At 40.4% G+C, this 20,861-nt stretch overlaps 1 protein-coding gene across 2 annotated transcripts in view; it reads left to right on the top strand.

Annotated features, from left to right (window-relative positions):
• LOC149470057 (protein unc-13 homolog C-like) overlaps positions 1-20,861 on the top strand; it is a 434,551-nt gene that overhangs the window by 152,608 nt on the left and 261,082 nt on the right. For both annotated transcript variants that reach the window (XM_089668057.1, XM_089668050.1), the window contains exon 12: positions 9,936-10,069. In XM_089668057.1, coding sequence (XP_089524183.1) covers positions 9,936-10,069 — 134 coding nt within the window. The remainder of the gene's footprint in view (positions 1-9,935; positions 10,070-20,861) is intronic.

Raw genomic sequence — 20,861 nt, 5'->3', positions numbered from 1 at the left:
AGCTGATTGGTTGCAGTGCTGATTGAACAGAAATTTTCCAACAAGCTCATTTGTGAGAAGTTGATCATTAGATCAACTTCCCATGAACAGCAATAGCCATAGGTGGATAGAAACACAGTAGGTCTGGGGGGGGAGGAGCCCGAACATGGCGGCCGAGGAGAGCGTGAGGCACTAGCACTCTGCTAGGCTCCGCTTTCCATCCTTCCCAGGGACCCTCGGAAATAAAAAAATGAAGGGGCAGACTCACCGGAGTTAGGTGGGCCGAGCAGGAGAGGCCGGAGAGCAGAGGAGCTGAGTGGCCCGTGAAGAGAGGCAGGAGCCGGGTCAGCCGGGAGACGAGGAGACGCGGCGGGATCATGTGACAAGCCGCGGAGGATCTCTGGGAGGAGGTGAGACCGGCCGGCATCCCGAGCAGAGAGGGAAGTGCCGGCTCACTCCTGGCCTCGTTCCCCGGCGTGCAGACTGGCCCTGGACCCTGGAAAACTGTGAGAAGCAGCCTGTAGCCTTGTGATGACCTCCAGGTGACCGAGAGACCAAAGGAGACCCGGAGGAATCCCCCTGGGACTGAGAAAGGCCCTCTACCCGACGACCAGAGCCTTTTACAAGTAAAGAGACGGGTGAGTGTGAGCGGCTGGGGCTTTTTACATACTGGAACATTGTGTGTGTACTATAATCTCCTGTGGCTGAGGGGAGAAAAAAAGGTGAAAGAGAGGAGGGGGGATTCCCAAGGGTCAAGAAGAGGTGGAGAAGAGAAGAGAAATAAGGAGACACAGAAAAGTAAAATAAAAGGAAAAATAGCAAGGCAAGGCTGGGTTAACAAGCCATAGACATTTGACTTACATTTGTATAAGGGGTCATAGAAGAAAACAAGACCCATAGAGGACATGAAGAATAAAGGAATTAAAGGAGCAGGACTCAAAGGGTCTCAAACGGGAACGATTAAGAAATATACTACTCAAGGAAATAGTACTCCAGAAAGGCCCCAAGATACTAGTGAAAAGGGTGAAATGGAAATCAGTCTGGGAAGTAACCCTAGATTATCACTGGACATGAATAGCAGGTGTAGTCAACAAACGGTGGAAAGGCTGGAGAAAAACGAACCTGAGGGTGAACTACATGTACCAAATAAAAAAGAGATGACAGAAATGTTTCAAAGTCTGGAGAAAATGATAAAGCAAGAAATGACATCTATTCGGAATGATTTGGGGCACCTGTTGCTGAGAGTGGAGGAAACAGAGGAGAAAGTTAAAAATCAGGCCCAAACCATTGTTAAACTAGAAAGGAAGATAATAAATATGGACTTTATTCAGAAAAAACTTCTTTATAGGATGGAGGTTCAAGAGAATAAAGAAAGGAGTAATCTTAGGGTACGAGGAATCCCAGAGTCTGTAAAAGGGGAATCACTGTATGAACTAGTTAGTAAAATTCTAAACTCCATAATGGATAGAGCGGAATCAGAAGTGATTAATCTGGATGGAGTGTTCAGAACAGGAAAGTTCAAACAGATCATGGGGAAGGAGAGACCGAGGGATACAGTTGTTCAATTTCAAAAATCTGGGGACAAAGATAAGATTTGGAGGAAGAGTAAAGGAAGATCAATAATTAAATATAGAGATTTAGATATCCAAATCTATGCGGACTTAACATCAGAGACCCTATGGAGAAGAAGATCCTTGAGACCTTTATTGGAACAAATGAGAAAGCAGAAGGTGCAGTATAGATGGGGAACCCCAGAATGCCTAATTGGATGGAGAAACGGAGTCACAGCCTATCTGAGATTTCCAGAGGAACTGAGAGTCTTTTGTGAGAGATTGGACTTGCAAAGAATGGAAATAGAAGGATGGGAAGAAGAAAAAGGAGAATTAGAAGATATAAGAAAAGAGGACTGGCTGCGGGTTAGGGGAAGAAGAGGGGGCGGTTTGGGGCGGGGGAGAGAGGGAGGGGAGAAATAGAGACTCGATTTTTTTTTTTCTCTCCCTTCCATGCTCCTCATTTCCCACCCACCCCCTTCTGAAAATAGGGTATTTCTTCTGGACTGATTTCATCTTTTTTTTTTTCTTTCTGAGTCAAATTTTTAGAGAGAGGTAAACTGGGGAGGATGGAGGAGAGGTCAGCCGCCCATGGGCGGAGGTCAACCCCAAAGTCTTAAATCAAGGGTGGGAATGATCCCACAAATGATTAGTAGGCACTTTACAAGCCTAAAAAGGGATGGGGGGAAGGGGGGGAGGGAGGAGACGAGAGTTGGGTGGGAGGGAGGGGAGGAGGTATTGGGTCAATACTCTTCATGACAGAAGGGATAAAGAGGAAGAGGCAATCTGGAAGAGAGATGGAGTTAATTGGGAATGATGGAAGAAATACAGTTTATAACCTATAATGTGAACGGGTTGAGTTGTCAAGGGAAGAGATTTAGGTTGTTTAATGAGTTACATCATAGGGCTACGTCAGTGGTATTTTTACAGGAGACGCATTTTGAGATAGAGGCAAACGTGAAATTGAAATCCAAACACTACCCAACATGGTACTATGCAGATTCTCCAATTAAAAGAGCAAAAGGGGTTGAAATAGGTTTTGCAAAGAATATGAGATTTGAGCTGGAGGATAGAAGAACCGACCCGGAGGGGAGGTTTTTATTCTTAAAAGGTAGACTCCAGGGGATTGAGTGTACTTTAGCCAATATATACTGCCCTAATAAAAACCCGGAGATGTATATGAAGGGTCTGCTGAAAAAATTAATGGAATTTAAAAAAGGGCGCCTGATAGTAGCTGGAGACCTAAATTTCTGTATGGACCCACAAAAGGATAATACCTCTTCCGTGCAAAGAGAGGGGAGTAGGTCTCTGAGAGCTCTGAAAAAAGTGATGCATGAATATCAACTAGTGGACACTTGGAGAATAAAGCATATGAAAGACAGAGACTATACCTTCTTCTCTAATGCACATGAGATATACTCGAGATTAGATTACATCTTAATAGACCATCAACTTATAGATCATCTGGTTAAAATTGATATAGAGACAAGGACGTTCTCGGACCATGCTCCGGTTGTAATGAAAATGGGATGGGGAAGAAGGTGGACGGGAGGATTAGGGTGGAGGTTAAAGAGGGTCTTCTTCTGGATGAGGATGTAGTTCAGAAAATCGAGAAAGAGATTAAAGTATACTTTAAGGAGAATGAAACAGAGGAGGTATCGATAGCTACAGTCTGGGAAAGTCATAAGGTATTCATAAGAGGAATCTTGATTGCGGCGGGAGCAAAGAAGAAAAAGGAAAGAAGAGAGAGGGTCAGTGGGCTCTTAAAAGAAATATTGGACTTGGAGCAGATCCATAAGAAGAAAATAACAAAAGATACGAGACAGAGGTTATCGGATAAAAAAGATGAGCTAGAGAGGTTGATGGATGAGGAGAAGAGAAGAGTATAAAACAGGGTTTTGAACGAGAGATATAGATGGGGGGACAGACCAGGAAGATATCTAATGAGAGCTTTGAATAAAAAGAAAAATAGGAACTATATAGAAAAGATAAAAAGTTCAAAGGGGGAGTTGATCCACTCAAATAAAGAGATTATTAAAGTGTTTACGGAGTATTACAAAAAGTTATATAATATTAGCCCCCAAGGCCCCCTAAAAGAAGCCCAAGAGGGAATTAATGAAAAAAAGATGACATACTTAAAAAATGCGGGATTACCAAAACTAAGTGAAGCACAGTTGAACTCCCTAGACACAGAAATCTCCCAGGAAGAAATTAAAATAGCATTAAGAAGCACAGGGGGGGGGGAAAAGCCCAGGCCCGGATGGATATACAGTTAAGTACTATAAGAAATTTAGTGAAGTACTGCTACCCAAGTTGGAGAAATATATGAATGCTCTGGGAGGTGGGATGGAAGTGAGGAGAGAATCCCTACAGGCCCATGTAGTACTTATTCACAAGGAGGGAAAAGATCCATCTCAGTGCTCCAGCTATAGACCTATCTCATTATTGAACACAGACACTAAACTGTATGCAAAGGTGTTAGCAAACAGGTTGAGGGATCTGATGCCTGAATGGATTCATGGAGACCAGGTGGGCTTTGTACCGGGGAGAGAAGGTAGAGATAACTGCTTGAGAACCCTGATGCTTATTCAGAAAAGTAGAAAGGGGAAAGCCCCGGTGGTGCTCTTGTCAATTGATGCAGAAAAGGCATTTGATAGAGTGGACTGGGGCTTTATGATGGACAACTTAAAAGTGCTGGGGATAGGTGAGAGAATGCGAGAGTGGATAAGTAAATTATATAGGGAGCCTACTGCAATCATCACGGTAAATGGGGAGAGATCAGAACCCATCGGAATGTCTAATGGTACAAGACAGGGCTGTCCACTGTCCCCTCTGCTATATGTATTGTCACTCGAACCTCTGTTGTCAATAATAAGAAATAGTGGATCGGTAAAGGGAATTCAGATAGAATCCATAGAACATAGAGTAGCGGCCTTTGCGGACGACTTATTGTTCTATGTGGGGAATCCCCGAATAACTCTCCCAAATATAATGAAGATTCTGAAGGAGTATGGTGAACTATCAAATTTAAAAATTAATCCAACGAAAACAGAGATCCTGAATATTAATATACCAAAGAATGAAAAAGAAAAACTACAAAAAGAATTCCCCTTTATATGGAGAGAAAAAGAGATAAAATACCTAGGAATAAAACTCACTGCCTCATCTAAGCATTTGTATAGATTAAATTATATCTCTTTAATAAATGAGATCAGGGAAGACTTAAAAAGACTAGAAGGAGGAAATCCATCCTGGATAGGACGTATAAACCTAGTCAAAATGGTAATTATGCCTAAAATACTGTATAGATTTCAAATGGTACCAATTAAAATTCCAGAAGCCTTCTTTAAGATAATGAAAAAAATGTTAACAAGATATATTTGGAAGAATAAAAAACCTAGAATAGCATATGAAACATTGGGTAGGACTAAAGAGAAAGGGGGATTGGGCCTACCAGATGTCAAGAGATACTATAAAGCAGTGGTTTTAGCAAGAATATATGACTGGACATTTAACCATAAGGGGAAAAGCTGGGTAACAATTGAAAATGATCTTAGTGGCAATAGATTGAGTCAGATAATATGGGTTCCACCACAGTTCAGGGGAATTAAAGAAAGCACAAGTATCTACACTTTAAATGTCTTTAGGGTATGGGACAATTTACACAAAAACATGAAATGGGAATTTAACTCTATATTAATGCCTCTCACAAATACTGAGTACTTCCCCCCGGGACAGGATAAGATATCAGGGAGATGGTTTAGAAAGGAGGATACCCAATTGAGAGATGTTTTGGTGGAGGGAGAATTGAGATCACTTAAAGAGTTAATAGAGAAGAAGGGAGATATTTTTATTAGAATAGATGAGTGGAAATATCATCAATTGAAAAGTTTTATTGGAAACCTACCGAAACCCCTGAGAATAAAACGGGAGTGGAATATGTTTGAAAGGTTGTTAGAGACACGAAGGGATGGGAAGCACGGTATCTCAAAAGTGTATAGAATACTCACAGAATTAGACACAAACACAAAGTTAATTTTTATGACAAAATGGGAAAGGGATATGGGAGTTGGGTTTGATGAAGATAGACAGAGAAAGATGTTTAGATTGATACACGATAATGTTAGTATGAGAGAGGTTGAGGTTAATTATAAGTGTGTGACACGATGGCATATTACACCGAGTGTAGAGCACAAGATGAATGGGGAAAACTCAAATATGTGTTGGAGAGGATGTGGAGAGATAGGCACGGTGTTTCACATATGGTGGGAATGTCCGAAAATCCAGGCTTTTTGGAAGATAATAGTTAAATTAATTGAAGAAATAACTGGAATTGACATAGGGTTAGACCCAACAACGTGCCTCCTACACAATGTGGAGACATCTGTAAATAAATATAAAGATTCAGGTATTTGGTACTTCTTGAATGCGGCGAAAGGGTTGATACCCAAGTTTTGGCGGAAAGCTGAGGTACCGAAGGAGGTAGACTGGATTAATAGAGTAAACCAGATAGGTAGAATGGAAAGATCATACCATATGCAAGAAGATAGGATGAGAGTTTATTCCAAGAGATGGGAAAAGTGGGAAAGAGCAGGATTGAAAGAGAAATATAGGAAGATATGAACTAGGATGTTAGCAAAAAAATTAATAAGCCTCAAGAGATTAGAAAGGGCTAGAGTCTGCAGAGGGGGAGGAGGGGCGGGAGGGGGGGTAGTGGGACGGGAGGGAAAAGAGTTTTTAGTAAGGGAAAGGTAGAAAGGTTATATAATTGTCTATTTGTATGAGAATTATTTCCCTTTTTGGGTTTTTGTATTAATATGAAAAATTTAATAAATATTTAAATTTAAAAAAAAGAAACACAGTAGGTCTTTACTGAATGGACCAAATTTCGATCCATTTATTGGTAGCCTAAAGTAGAAGTAAAATAACCCATGACAATTATTATGCCAATGCAGGAGCTCATTGCCAGACAGTCCCAAATTGTGCCTTGGGTCTATCAACAGTTTGCCTCCCTAGGTCAGAGTCAGAGAAACCTATTTACATATCTGTTTTATAAATTAGAAAATTCATTCATTCAAAAATCCCACGCCATAACATACTGTTTACCGATAACACTTTACAGATAATGTGAATGATTCCTCTTCAGACCATTTAATCATCTAGAGACTGTGGAATGAACAAGTTAAACATGTCAGTCAAGTCTCTTCATTTGGCCATGACTCCAGCTATTACTAGAGAATTCTAAGACATTATGAGGCTGTCCAAGACATATATTATCACTCTGTTCTGGATCTTGCTCCTAGCTGAATATGGCCTATAAATCTCTAAGTGGTCATTCTTATAAGGCGCCTGAACCACTTCAACGGAAACCGGTCAGCCAGACTGCCATGTATCCGTTTCCTCATAAGTTGAATTTTCTGTACATACACCCATGACCATGTTCTTTCAGTAACTGCTCATAGCTCATAACCATATAAGATACTGTATCTTATAACCAGAAAAGCTGATCTAAACTCAAAAAGGAAAATAATTATGTTATAGCTATACCATCCATTTACAGCATGTGGCTGCTGCATTAGTTTTCTCTAAAGCCTTTTTTTCACTTCGTGATCCTGCCACTAATACACTTCCTGTCCTATGGTGGCAACACTCACTGTACTATATCTATAGAACAATATAGAACAATATTGCTGTTACCTTAGGCCAGGAAGTGTGCTAGGACTACAGAACACTTCCCCCTCTCTACACCTCCATAACATGGGGTGGGGCATTATTTGACCCATAAAGAACTTGGCAGAGCTGAAAACAGTACCAGCTAATATCAGTGCAGCAGTGGCAGAAAGTAACATGCTCACTGGATTTATGGCAAGATCAGCCAGTATTTTTGGGCACTTATAGAACATATGCAAAAATGGTTTTGGTGGTATATTAACCGCCTCCTGCCCACTATATAAGGAAATGATAGACAGAAGGCAGTTCTCTTGACGTTGTATGGCGTCCATCCACTCTAACTGCACGCAGCGTGGTGATCGGTGGTGCGCTGTGTCCCTGGGACACAGCGGATCATTGATCAGCGGAAAGAGTCGATGACGTTGGGTCTGTCGTGATGAGCTGATCGCATGTAAATAAGGAAATGTCAGTTATTGGCATTCCTCAGAGGGGACATGTACACTGATCATCAGGGCACTGATGATCAGTGCCCTGATGATCAGTGTAGCCCAATCAGTGCCACCTTTCAGTGCCCATGAATACCACCTGTCAGTGCCACATCAATGCCACATATCAGTGCCTACCGGTGCCCATCAATGCCACATATCAGTGCCCATCTGAGCTGCCTTTCAGTGCCAACTATTAGTGCCAGTCAGTGCCGCCTATCAGTGCCATATATGAGTTCTGCCTTTCAGTGCCCATCAGTGATGCCTGTTAATGCCCATCGGTGCCACCTACCAGTGCCGTCTATCAGTGCAGCCTCATTTGCGCACATCAGTGAAGGAGAAAAATCACTTATTTACAAAATGTTATAAAAGAAACTAAGAAACTTTTTTCAAAAATTTTGTTTAGCAAAAAATAAAAAACCCAGAGGTGATTAAATACCACCAAAAGAAACCTCTATCTGTTTCATAACCGCGCAATTGTCATTCAAATTGCAACAGCGCTGAAAGCTGAAAATTGGCCTGGGCAGGAAGGGGGTAAAAGTGCCCGGTAGGCAAGTGGTTAAAAAAGACCAAACTGGATCTTTTAAAAGATATTCATACACTTACATGCACTTTAAGATTGAACTAGAAAAAATATAAATGCAACTTTGACTGCATGTGGCCTTGATTTAAGGGACGAGCAAGAAAGGGTGCATTTGTGTTTTTCACTTTTAGCTGAGCACCTCGTCATTAAAAAGTAATATTCATAAAAGTAAACTAGTAAGTATGAAAAAGTAATAAAAATGTAGATTTCAATATTTCTAGAGTCCACATAATCTGGAAAGTGCCCAAAAGAACAAACCTAATTTAAAAGATTACATATTTTTATAAATTATCCCTTAAGTGACATCCCCCAAGTCTGACTCTTACCTGCCTGCCCTTCTTTGAGATCTGTTCTATGAGGCCTGCTGGGAGCCACACAATCTCTTCTCAAGTGATTTCGGGAATGGACTTTGATTTTTCCCATGCATGCAATCTCCATTGACTCCATTGATCCCTGTGATTACTGTCCACTGTTGTAATGAAAGATAGGCGACCTTTCTCTGAGAGTGGTTGGAAATTGTGGTGAGCATACATGGAAGAAGTAGAACCTGGCCTGGAGAATTCTGGAGAAGAACATGTGGTGGCTAGAGGAGATCTCAATGGAGTGGGGACAGGTAAGAAAAAGACTTGGAGAGGATGCTATGGGTGGACCAATAAAGAATAACTCTATAAAAGGCTAAGTCCATCATTTGGAAAACAAAATAATAAACACACCCAGGGCAACAGGAACTGTCACTAAACTGACATCACCTTACTTGTGTTCCATTGAACTTGTGTTCCAACTTCTTGTGAATGAATGATGCGACCGTGCAGTTGGAATCACTCACAGCCACTCCAATATTTGTCAATTTAAGTTTGGCAGTTTCTGACAGAAGAACCCCCTGCTCCTGCAAATGGGGGGAGGTGGAAATGAGGATTGGGGGGCTGTAGCCTCTGACCATGTTCAGAAAGATAAAGTAAGCCTGTAAATTACATCCTTAAAATTCCAGGTTAAAATATGTACTTTTGCAGTCTGTAGAACAGCTCCTTGTTCTCTGCTTCTCTATTAAATTGTGTGTGGAGGTGCATTTGTCTCTTTGGTCGTTGTGTGTTTGTGCGTTGGGTGGGGGGGGGTAAGTAGTGAAGTTTTGTGTTGTAGTCTAAAATGTGCATGACAAAATTAAAAAATTGGATAGTTTATTATTGTTTTAAAACTCGCTTGCTGCCTACTTCATGTTAACTAACATAAAATGGGATCCAATCTGTGGTTTTTGCCAACACCGTACTTCAAAATGTGTAAAAAGGCAAGATTACATTAACATTTTACATGATGTTACCAGATTCTTGTCCATTTAACAAGCAAAACGTTTAATTGCCAGATTGTAAAAGTGGTAATCTATTTCTTCGGAATAGAGTTGAAAGCTGTATGCTCTATTGATCAAGAGAGAATGAATGCAAACTTTAGACCAAAGTAAAGTGTTTTTGTCTTCCCATAGAGGTTCATTAATGTATAAGATTAATACATTTGTGAGTACGTGCTGCAATTCAGCAGAAACCAAGTTGAAAGAATTTTCACGCCATCCAGGCACTTCAGTGTGGGGAGTACAATGCTGTGTTTTAAACTTATGCAATCACTTTCAAAAGTATTATGTGATTAAACATTAATATGTTAATTTATAATATTTTATAGGGTAAGAAGCAAGACATTCCAAAAGAAGAACAAGGTCCGACAATTAAAAATTTGGATTTTTGGCCAAACCTCATTACTCTTATGGTCACTATCATTGATGAGGATAAGACTTCCTACACACCTGTTTTAAACCAGTGAGTACTAAAAACTGAATACATTCGTCAGTCATAAACTTCTCCAAATTTACAGAGCAACAACCCATGTTTACACCCAAGAATTTTAAGAACTGCTACAAAAAGACTGATGCATATTTATGCTGTTACTTTAAGGCCATGTTAGATGAATCTACTTACTTGTAAGAGTCACAAATGTCAAGACAGCACTTTGAGAGCCAGCTTTTTTTTTTTTTTTAAGTAAACGCCAATTAAAGTAAAACTTGGACCACATTTTGGTATTGGATAGGTTGGGAAAGAGGTGAATTACTTGTATTGCTGTATGAGATTTCCCCTCACTTTGTGTTGCTGGTTCATGTAGACATGAGATCACAGTCTAAAGGCCATAAAAAAAAATCATTCAGGGTTAGAAGAGACCAGGGTTAAAAAAGACCTGACTTCAAAGAGAAGTGCTGTATCAGATAAAAAAAAGCCCCTGATGGTCGATCTGATGCTACACTGTCTCCCGAAAGCTGTACATTTGAATGCTGATCGCTCAGTTCTTGGTCTTCAGTGAGCAGAGATCGGTGACTGTCAGTCACTGGATCTTTGCTCTGTCTCTCCAGAGCTCACTGGAGCACTGAGCTGGGGGGGGGGGGGCAGCGCGCTGAGAGGCTGAGCCAGCTGCTGTTCAGACATCTGGGTGCGTCCATAATTCTTTGACCATACTTCTCCCTTAATCTTAAAGGAATGATTACTTTCAACCAAGAAAGTCATACCCTGCTGATGGAAACTCAATTTTTCTCCTGTGATTGGATGGCTCATAGACATAGGGCTGTTCTCTGATCTGACCATGTTTGCCAGTTCTCATTTCAGCACACTGGCTTCACCTTACCCTGAACAACCTCTAGTCTGAAAAAAAAATATAAATCACCATTCTATGTAGAATATGGGGTATCACCAGAACAGATACTGAAATCCAACGTAAAATCCATGTTCCACTCTAATTATTATAAAGTAGAAGACTTGTGTGTTATATCTTTTATTTGATTTGGCTTTATTTCGTTATACCCAACAATGTCACTGATGCTGTTAGCTAGAAGAATTCCCCCCTTGGTATCATATATTGTAATAGAAAAGGTTGGATGCTGTAATAGTGACTATTGATTTATCATGGCCAGCTAACTTCTATTATGGTTCCTAGTATACATTGGCCTCAGAAGAGCAGACATAGGTGTTCAGTCTAGCAAAACATGATGGATGTTCTTTTCATCTGTGCTTCAGACTACTCACTTTGATTATATCAAGCAATTACATATTTTCATTGGGTAAAGCATACTCTTGTGCTTAGACAAAATAAGTAACCTTGGATAAAATATTTGAAAGCAGCTACAACTTATTGTTGCCTTTGTGAAAATACAACTCTTCGGAAAAAGCTAGCATTGTGGATCATTTTATGTTATCGCTAAAAGTGTAACTACAGACACATTTTTATTTAGTTTGGATACAGGGGAAAAGTTAGATCTTGTCATATCTTAAAGTGTTACTAAACCCACAACAGTAAGATCAGCCTGTGTATGCAGTAAAGCATGCTTGTTCTACTCACTGTGGAACCTAAGAGGTTAATCCTCTGCATTGTGTAAAAAGGTCGTTTGATCCTTCTCTGTTCCTCCCCTTTTCCAGACGACCTCCTCTTATCTCCTAATAAGACAGACTGACCCATAGGCATTGGGCACATGCTCAGTTTGGTGTGTATTGCTGGAGAGGGTTATTTTTTCCTCTTTGGGAGAGTGTATGTGATCAGCACAGGGCCAATTAACACTGGTCAGACAGAGGTCACAGGTTTTGCATATTCCTAGAGCAGAAAGAAAAATCCTCCTACAAGCTTCAGCTAGTGCTTGGCTGAGCACTGTTATAAGCCACAAGACTGCTCTAACTTCTGATGAGAAAAGGTATTTAGCAGTTTATAGTTACTAAAATAATTATGTTTCCATGTTCTGTGTACTGTGGGAGACCAGATATAGTGCATGTAGGGTCCTGGGTTTAGTAACACTTTAAGTCAAATCCATATTGCCATATTTTGCCCTGATAATCAGGAATGAGCATGTTTGAATACTAGTCCAAACCAGCCTGAGCTTTCCCACAAGGAAGCTGGCACTAAAAACCACCAATCGTAAATGGCTGAGGCAGTCCTTGCCCTGCAGCCGTGTGTATACATGCCTCTTGTAAACACATGGCTCTGGGGCAAGGCATGCCTTGGCCACTTATGATTGGCAGTCCACAGTGACAGCTTCCTGGTGGGATAGCAGCTTGAGCTCATCCTTACTGATGCAGCATTGTCCTTCACATTCTCTCTAGGTGATAATGTTGTCCCTGGGAAGTGAGTGGAAATATTTAGCTACTGAACAAGGCTGGTCTAATTGTTTTCACAGCCCTAGATTCCGATTATTCAAATAGACTCTGATAATAGAATTCTGATAATCATAATGCTGTATCCTGTGTAAAAATTGATTAGTAAAATGTAGTCATTGAAAAAAATTACATCATGCTTTCAAGACCAGAATCCTCTTCCTGCTGGTCTTGCAATGAAAACATGGACATGTGCTAAAAGCAAACTAAAACACCAAATGGCATTTGACAATTTAGAGCCAATTAAGTGTCTTTAGTGTGCTAGCTGGAAAAAATGCTGTCTGGCCAAGAAACCTCTACTAAGTAATTATATTTGATTTCTTAGAATAAGTATTATGTATAGAAAATAATATCTGTCTATCAATTAGTGACAAAAAAAACAAAAATTTAAAACCTACTTTCTAGGTTTTGCCTTTCTTGGTTTCTCTTTTTTCCCCCTCAGCAACATGCTAATGACATTTTTTACCTTATTTAAGACCCAGTGATATCATCTCTATACAGTGCAGACAGATCATGGCTGGTTGTGGGGGGACTAGCAGGGTGCTGCACATAGCTTCCTGAAAACATCACATCACTCTGCCTCAGTACTCATTACTCTTCTCAAGAGGTCCCTAGCCCAGAGGCAAGCAGTGGGCTTGGTCTTGGGAGGGGTTATGCAAATATTAAAATGCCTTGCTGGAAGGGTCTCCATCTGAAGGAGTGGGCATTCATAGGTAGGTAATGCCCACATGTGATGCTGAAACTTCATGCTTGAAAGAACTGAAATGAAATAAATAAGATGGACAAGTTGAGGATAGTCAGGCCAGGGAGGAAAAAACTATTGTGCTGGATGTCCTTCAGCCAGGAAATGAGGTGGGAACTTTCAGACTTGCTGCAGTATCTAATGTACACTGTGTCAAACCTCACAATGTCTAGTGAAATCAATGTAAGCTGGTATAGCACAGGAGAGGAGCCTATACAGCCCCAATTGTAAGGCTTGATTCAGATTTAAGATGTTCATAGAGGGTGGACATATCATTTGTACAGGCTGTACAGCGGCCCTGTGGCTACTTAGAGGCCCATTTATAGTGGATGCGGGTGCTGGGACTTCTCCTAAGGTATCTGGACACTAGGGCAGGTAACAAATGGCAGGCACTCATCATGTTCTGGTCTGTAATTTCTAATTGATTTTGGGTGTGACTAGCTCCATAACTCCGTGCCTTATTCTGGGCATTAAGACACACAGAATGGGTGGCTTTAAGGCAAATAATGCAATTGTTCCAGAGCTTAATAAATGAGGTGAAGCTTCATTATGCAAAGAATACCCAATCACATGCAGAGCAAATAAAAAAACAGCATTTTGATTGCAAATGGTTGGATGATGGAAGTTAGCAGAGCTTGCCCTGATTTACTAAGATCTGCAGAAACTGAACTTGCAGGGTGCAAGTGCACAGTCTGCTTTCCTTTAGTAAATCAACCGCAGTGTGTCTCCCATTTCCTCTTCACACAATGTGGACTGAAAGTGAAGGGGTGTTTACTATCTTAGCCCAGTTGAATATTGTGGGATTTAAGGCCTGATCTGTTTTGCAATGCTTTTTTGCATTTCGCTTTTCTTTTTTACAAACACGTTTTTGCCGTGTTTTTTTACCACTTTTTGAATTTTTTCAGCCTTTTTTTTGTTAAAGGGGAAATGCTTTTGTTGCTGGGCAGAATCAAAACGCAGCACAAACGCACTACCTGCATTTCAGCAGCATCTGCATTGAACTCTATTGTAGCAACAACACTGCTTTTTGCGTTTAAAAAAAGTCCCTGACCCTTTCCAAAAACACAGCAGCTGAAAAACACATAGATGTGAACATGTGCCATAGGAAACCATGTTAAATGGACTGTAGTACGTTTCTGCAAAAAACAATAAAAAATGCATTGGTGTGAACCAGACCTCAGGGTATGGCAAAAATGTTTTCCATATTTATCATATACTGTACTAATCAGTGAATATTACAATTAACTTGCTTTGTAGGATATGCATTCAGTATGACCTATATAAATAATCAAAACTGCTTGCAGAAACCGTTCAGGCTACCTTGCAAACTAAGTTTTGTATAACTGTGCCTTATAAGCAGTGATGTAACAGTTTCTAGCAGAGTTTAAAGGGAAACTAGGAATGTAGATACACTAGCAAGTTCAAAACACATGCCGTGGATTAGTTACAGTTGTACTATCAGCGTTTCTGTCTATGCCTTTATTAATTAAGTGGAAAATCACAAGTAGTATGGTTGAGCAATCAGAAGCAGCCCTAAACCAGTACGTTGATTGTTAGTCAAATATTCTAAATAATCCAAAAACCTTTTACTACTTCAGAGTTAGATGGTGAAAGAGGAGAGATAAAAGAAGGATGTCAGATTTCCTGACACTGTCATTCTTCATCCTAATGAGCGCTGAAAGTGAGAAATATGCGACTAGCTCTTTCTCCCTGCTGGATACTCTTGTGCTTCCTGAAGCTGAATTCAGTAATCATGTCTGTTTGCAAACTCAGGTAATCATTACTGTGTGATTGTGATGCTGCCACTATTTGTGTTCCAATGTGATACTGTTTTGAAGTCATTCTTCCATCTATTATAAATGCTAACCTGCTGGCTTCTTTACTCATTTTCTGAAATAGTGATTGCAAATTAATCTTGCTTCAAATACATTGCATAAAGGAAGTGTGATGTGGAATGATCATGAATTTGAGCACCTAGTAAACAAAGAAGTCCTAGAAATCAAGCCCATCATGATGGAAATAAGCTCAGTCAAGTAATTGTGTTGCTTGTAGCAGCCCAAATCTCTGTTATACATCTGTAGTGTAGTATAGAAACATTTAGGATAGGTGTTTGCCTTGGGAAGAACAGTTCATCCTCTAATTATGAGACGGGGGGGATTTGATTAAAGACAAATAGAATGATCACTTTGCAAGGGAAGTTGTACTTTGCTAGGGAGCTTTCCCCAGATCTTAGCAAATGAGGTCAAGCTCTGGTGACTTTCAGCATCCATTTATGTGCAAGCAAAAATTTTTTTTTTTCCCTTACATGTGATTCGGTGTTCTTTGCAGAGTAAACTGACACAACATTCACTAAGCTCTGGGGAAAACATTTTTGAAAAGTTAACCGCGCATTTGGCTTTAGCAAATCAACCCCTCAGTTCTCCTCCTCTAATCATGAGGCTCAGTGTTGTTCATTTGAGCTTGACAGTAATGATATATCATTGCACTAGCTAATGTGTCATTCATAGTCTGTGGTAATAGGTTTTTTTTTGTGGGATATATTGTATTACTGAAACATTTCCCATCAGTAGAGTGAACTGTTTTCAGTTCACTCCACTGAGTTATGTTTGCAGGAGTTACTTGTAAGAGTTTGAATGAGTGGTGGGCACTATGGCAAATTAGACATGAAGATTTCATATGTGATCCATAACATGGATTATTACATCACATATGTGATCCCAGATGTCTCCTTCCTTTTTGTTAAAGTAAATAATGAAATAAAAACAGCATTTAAAAGCTTTTCTGAGTGATAAATAAGCAGTGTGCACAGCGTCCACACTATCCATGGGTACTAGTTAATGGCAGGTTTGCCAATAGATCACAGTGAATTGTATGGCCCCCTTTCTTTATGGCATTACTTTTTGCTAAGAGGATTATAAAGAAAATGAGGAAAATTGTATATATTAGAACTATATAAGGGGGCAGCTGTTCATCATTGTTCTAGATCTGCCTTTCTCATCCTATTTATCCGTTAAGAACCCATGCAAAAAATTTCAGGCCCCGGGGAACTCATGAAATAGTTTTCTGAATTTGCATTGGTTTCAGTATTGTAATGCCCCATCAGCCGTTATAGGATACTTATCTGAGAGAGATGAGCTGCTCCCCAATCCTGAGCTGCTGGTGGTGACATCCAGCACTGGAACTCAAAGGATTCTGATATCCAACTGCAGCGTTATTCAGAGCTGATAGTCAAGGTTTTCTGGGTGGACATAAATCCACTGACTCAGTAGTCTGCAGGGGGGACATTTAAACTAACGTTGAGTAGATATGAATCTGCTACAACAGTGACCAGTGATGGATCCCTGGGTTAGAAACCATGGCCTAGATACTATAATAATTCCAGAGTGTCTCCTGGTTTGCCATCACTGAAGCCATGAACTAATTATAAAGAAACAGTAAAGTAATTGTCAGTTTATTCATTGCTTTGTTTGTCCCTTTGAGGACATTTCTCTTCACTTTCTGTCTTGGAGAGGCAACAGAAAGGGAAATTGAATTTTTACATAGCGAGGGGAACATCCATCACTTTTTTTATAGCAGGCAATGATTACCAGGACAAAGAGAGAGGCTAAATCAGCATTTGGCTAAGTGTTCTCTGGTACTAGGCTTTTTGCACAGTGGCTAAATGGTTAGCACTTCTACCTGGCAGCACTGCGATTGTTGATTTGAATCTCAACCATGGCACCGCCTGCCTGGAGTTTGCATGCTCTACCTGTGTGGGTTTCCTCCGGGTACTCCAATTTCCTCCTACACTCCAAAGACATGGTGGTAGGTTAACTGATGCCTGTCTAAATTGGCCCTTGTATGTGTATGTATGAATGTGAGTTAGAGATCTTAGACTGTATACTCCTTGAGGGTTGGGGACTGATGAACGTATTTTATATATATACACACACACACATATACACACGCAGTGCCTTGAATAAGTACTCGCACCCCTTGAAATTTTCCACATTTTGTCATGTTACAACCAAAAACATAAATGTATTTCATTGGGATTTTATGTGATAGACCAGCACAAAGTGGCACATAGTTGTGAAGTGGAAGGAAAATGATAAATGGTTTTCAAACTTTTTTTTACAAATATCTGAAAAGTGTGGTGTGCATTTGTATTCAGCCCCCTTTACTCTGATTCCCCTAACTAAAATCTAATGGAACCAATTCCCTTCAAAAGTCACCTAATGAGTAAATAGTCCACCTGTGTGTGTGTTAATCTCAATATAAATACAGCTGTTCTGTGAAGCCCTCAGAGATTTGTTAGAGAACATTAGTGAACAAACAGCATCATGAAGGCCAAGGAACACTCCAGACAGGTCAGGGATAAAGTTGCGGAGACATTTAAAGCAGGGTTAGGTTAAAAATAAAAATCCCAAGCTTTGAAAATCTCACAGAGCACTGTTCAATCCATCATCTGAAAATGGAAAGAGTATGGCACAACTGCAAACCTACCAAGAGATGGCTGTCCACCTAAACTGACAGGCTGGGTAAGGAGAGCATTAATCAGAGAAGCAACCAAGAGGCCCATGGTAACTCTGGAGGAGCTGCAGAGATCCACAGTATCTGTCCATAGGACAACTATTAGTCGTGCACTCCACAAATCTGGCCCTTGTAAAAGAGTGTCAAGAAGAAAGCCATTGTTGAAAGAAAGCTATAAGAAGTGCCATTTGCAGTTTGCGAGAAGCCATGTGGGAGACACAGCAAACATATGGAAGAAGGTGCTCTAGTCAGATAAGACCAAAATTTTACTTTTTGGCCGAAAAGCAAAACTCTGTGTGTGGCGAACAAAATAACACTGCACATCAACCTGAACACACCATCCCCACCGTGAGACATGGTGGTGGCAGCATCATGTTGTGTGGATTGCTTTTCTTCAGCAGGGACAGGTAAGCTGGTCAGAGTTGATGGGAAGATGGATGGGGCAAATACAGGGCAATCTTAGAAGAAAACCTGTTAGAGTCTGCATAAGACTTGAGAGTGGGGCAGAGGTTCACTTTCCAGCAGGACAACGACCCTAAACATACAGCCAGAGCTACAATGGAATGGTATAGATCAAAGCGTATTCATGTGTTAGAATAGCCCAGTCAAAGTCCAGTCCTAAATCCAATTGAGAATCTGTGGCAAGACTTGACAATTGTTGTTCACAGACGCTATCCATCCAATCTCACAGAGTTTGAGCTATTTTGCAAAGAATGGGAAAAATGTCACTCTCTAGATGTGCAAAGCTGCTGGAGACATACCCAAAAAAACTTGCAGCTGTAATTGAAGCAATAGGTAGTTCTACAAAGTATTGACTCAGGGGGGCTGAATACAAATGCACGCCACACTTTTCAGATATTTATTTGTAAACAAATGTTGAAAACCATTTATCATTTTCCTTCCACTTCACAGTTATGTGCCACTTTGTGTTGGTCTATCACATAAAATCCCAATAAAATACATTTACGTTTTTGTTTGTAACATGACACAATGTGGAAAATTTCAAAGGGTATGAACACTTTTTCAAGGCACTGTTTGTGTGTATGTATATATGTGTGTGTGTATGTGTGTATATATGTGTATATATATATATATATATATATATATATATATTTATATATCTGTGCAAATTGATGGCACTATATAAGTACCTGTAATAAATAATCAGAAATTTGAGTTTTTTTTAGGAAGTTGGAGCTTTTTATATTCTTACACACGGTACGATTTCCATCATTGAAGAGAGTAACTGTAACTTGCAGTTTAGTAAACTGATGCAAACGTAACAACACAAAACAGGTTCAGGATGGCAAAAAAAACCCACCCAAATGTAGTGCTACCCCCCACAGGGGCCGCTTGATAAAGCTTGTCCCCAGTGGTTGCCCTAACCTTGCAACCCTCCTGACACCCTGGGTTCAGACATATTTGAACAGTATGAAATAATAATGCAAGATACACAATGTTTTAGCAACACCTCTATATTAGTTTTGTTTAAAAAAGTAGACCACAGAATGAAGGTTTAGGAGATGCATCCCCAATTAACTCATAAAAGCAAAATACTGACAAAATGGAAATAACCAAATAGCAACAGTTAACAAATTATACAGTGGTATGGTATGTTGTAACTTTGTAACTGCAAAAGCAGCAGCAGGAGGGGGAGGAAAAGGCTTGTTGACTTATCAGCTCCCTCTGGGCCACTGGTGTTACAATAGGGAATGTGCAAAGAATTATGTAAATATACTGTTTATGTATATATATATATATATATATATATATATATATATATATATATATATATACTCCTACTCTACGTAAATGGGTATAGACACCCTAATTTGACAATGGCTTAGATGCGAAGAGGTCCCTTTTAACTAGAAATAACTTGAGTCCTGAGATGTTTAAAGTTCCTGATGTGATAGTTGTCTTCTGCTAGCAATGGTGGGGCCCATATATAGTGGAGAGTAATGGTAATTCAATGAAGATAACAGGCTGTGGTAAATGCTCCAAACAAAGACCTATTGGTACTGAAGTGTAAAGGTGTGTGCATGCAGTGTCTTTAGAGTGTTCTCAGAAATATGTTGGGCATCCGACCGCTCACCAATCCCATGGGAAGCATGGCCTCCTAGGAGCAGGGTTCTTGCATAGGCTCTTGGCTGTTCACAGAGGAGTGCAGAGTTACCACCTGCCAGCATGGCAAGCAGAGGTGACTGGATGAAGACTGGACACTGACAGTCCCAATGCAGAGAAGCTGATCTGATCCTGATGTGGTGATCTGTATTACCACTGTGCTGAACTGGTATGCAGAGTCTCACAGTAGTAGCCAGCAATCTGTCTCTGGAGGAGAACATCAGTCCCCCTGTGTTCAGCTCGGAATGCTGCACCAAGAGCCCAGCCAGTTCCTTGCTGTATAAAATATATCTGCTCTCTCTGCAACCTTCTGGTTCGCCTACTCTCTGGTAGTTGCCGTTCAATCTGCACTCATAAATACAGTAAATAATAGCTATAGGACTACAGGTCCCAGGATCATCTGCTGTCAGAAGAACTGGATCCACTCTAACAGGAAGTGATGTAGCAGTCCCAGTACTGGGCACGAAGAGCAAAAAGGATTAACCATAGTCTCATCTGTAAGTGTCCCTGAATGGCATAATGATATAGCCAGCACCTGGCTACACACACAGTATACTACAGAATAATGAAAGTTGCACATACATGGACTCTTTAGGCTTAATGAAAAGGCTGAATGAAAACAAAACTATTCCTGCATCCTTACAAGTGATGTGGATGCATGAATCCCCCTGCTGGGATGTTGTATTCTGTCCTAATACACCAATGAGGGCTGCAGCCAATTGGCTGCAAACCCCTGATTAAATTCGGTTTTGCAGTAGTCTTGTTCAACAGAAGATGATCTAACGATCTGCTTCTGTCTAGCAGGAAAAACCCACAAAGAATCTAAATTTGGCCAGTCCCTTCTGAACTGGTAAAATTTTGATCTGTGTGTAACCAGCTGAAGACTCTAAAACATCAGAGAGTCAAGCTGAGATTTACTACTTAAACAGTTTAAAACACCGCTACTTGCCATTATCCTCATAGGCAGTTTCCCTCACAATAAAGTCCTGGGCAGCTCTGGTAACACAGGTGAACATCTGGGGGGATCTGAGACCCAAGAAAAAAGGG

Source organism: Staurois parvus, unplaced genomic scaffold (assembly GCF_062004578.1).
Source record: "Staurois parvus isolate SC_StPar_1 unplaced genomic scaffold, SC_StPar_1.0 ptg000054l, whole genome shotgun sequence".
Lineage (NCBI taxonomy): Eukaryota > Metazoa > Chordata > Amphibia > Anura > Ranidae > Staurois > Staurois parvus.
Note: the sequence above shows the minus strand (reverse complement) of the source record. Positions and strands in the feature narration are given on the sequence as shown.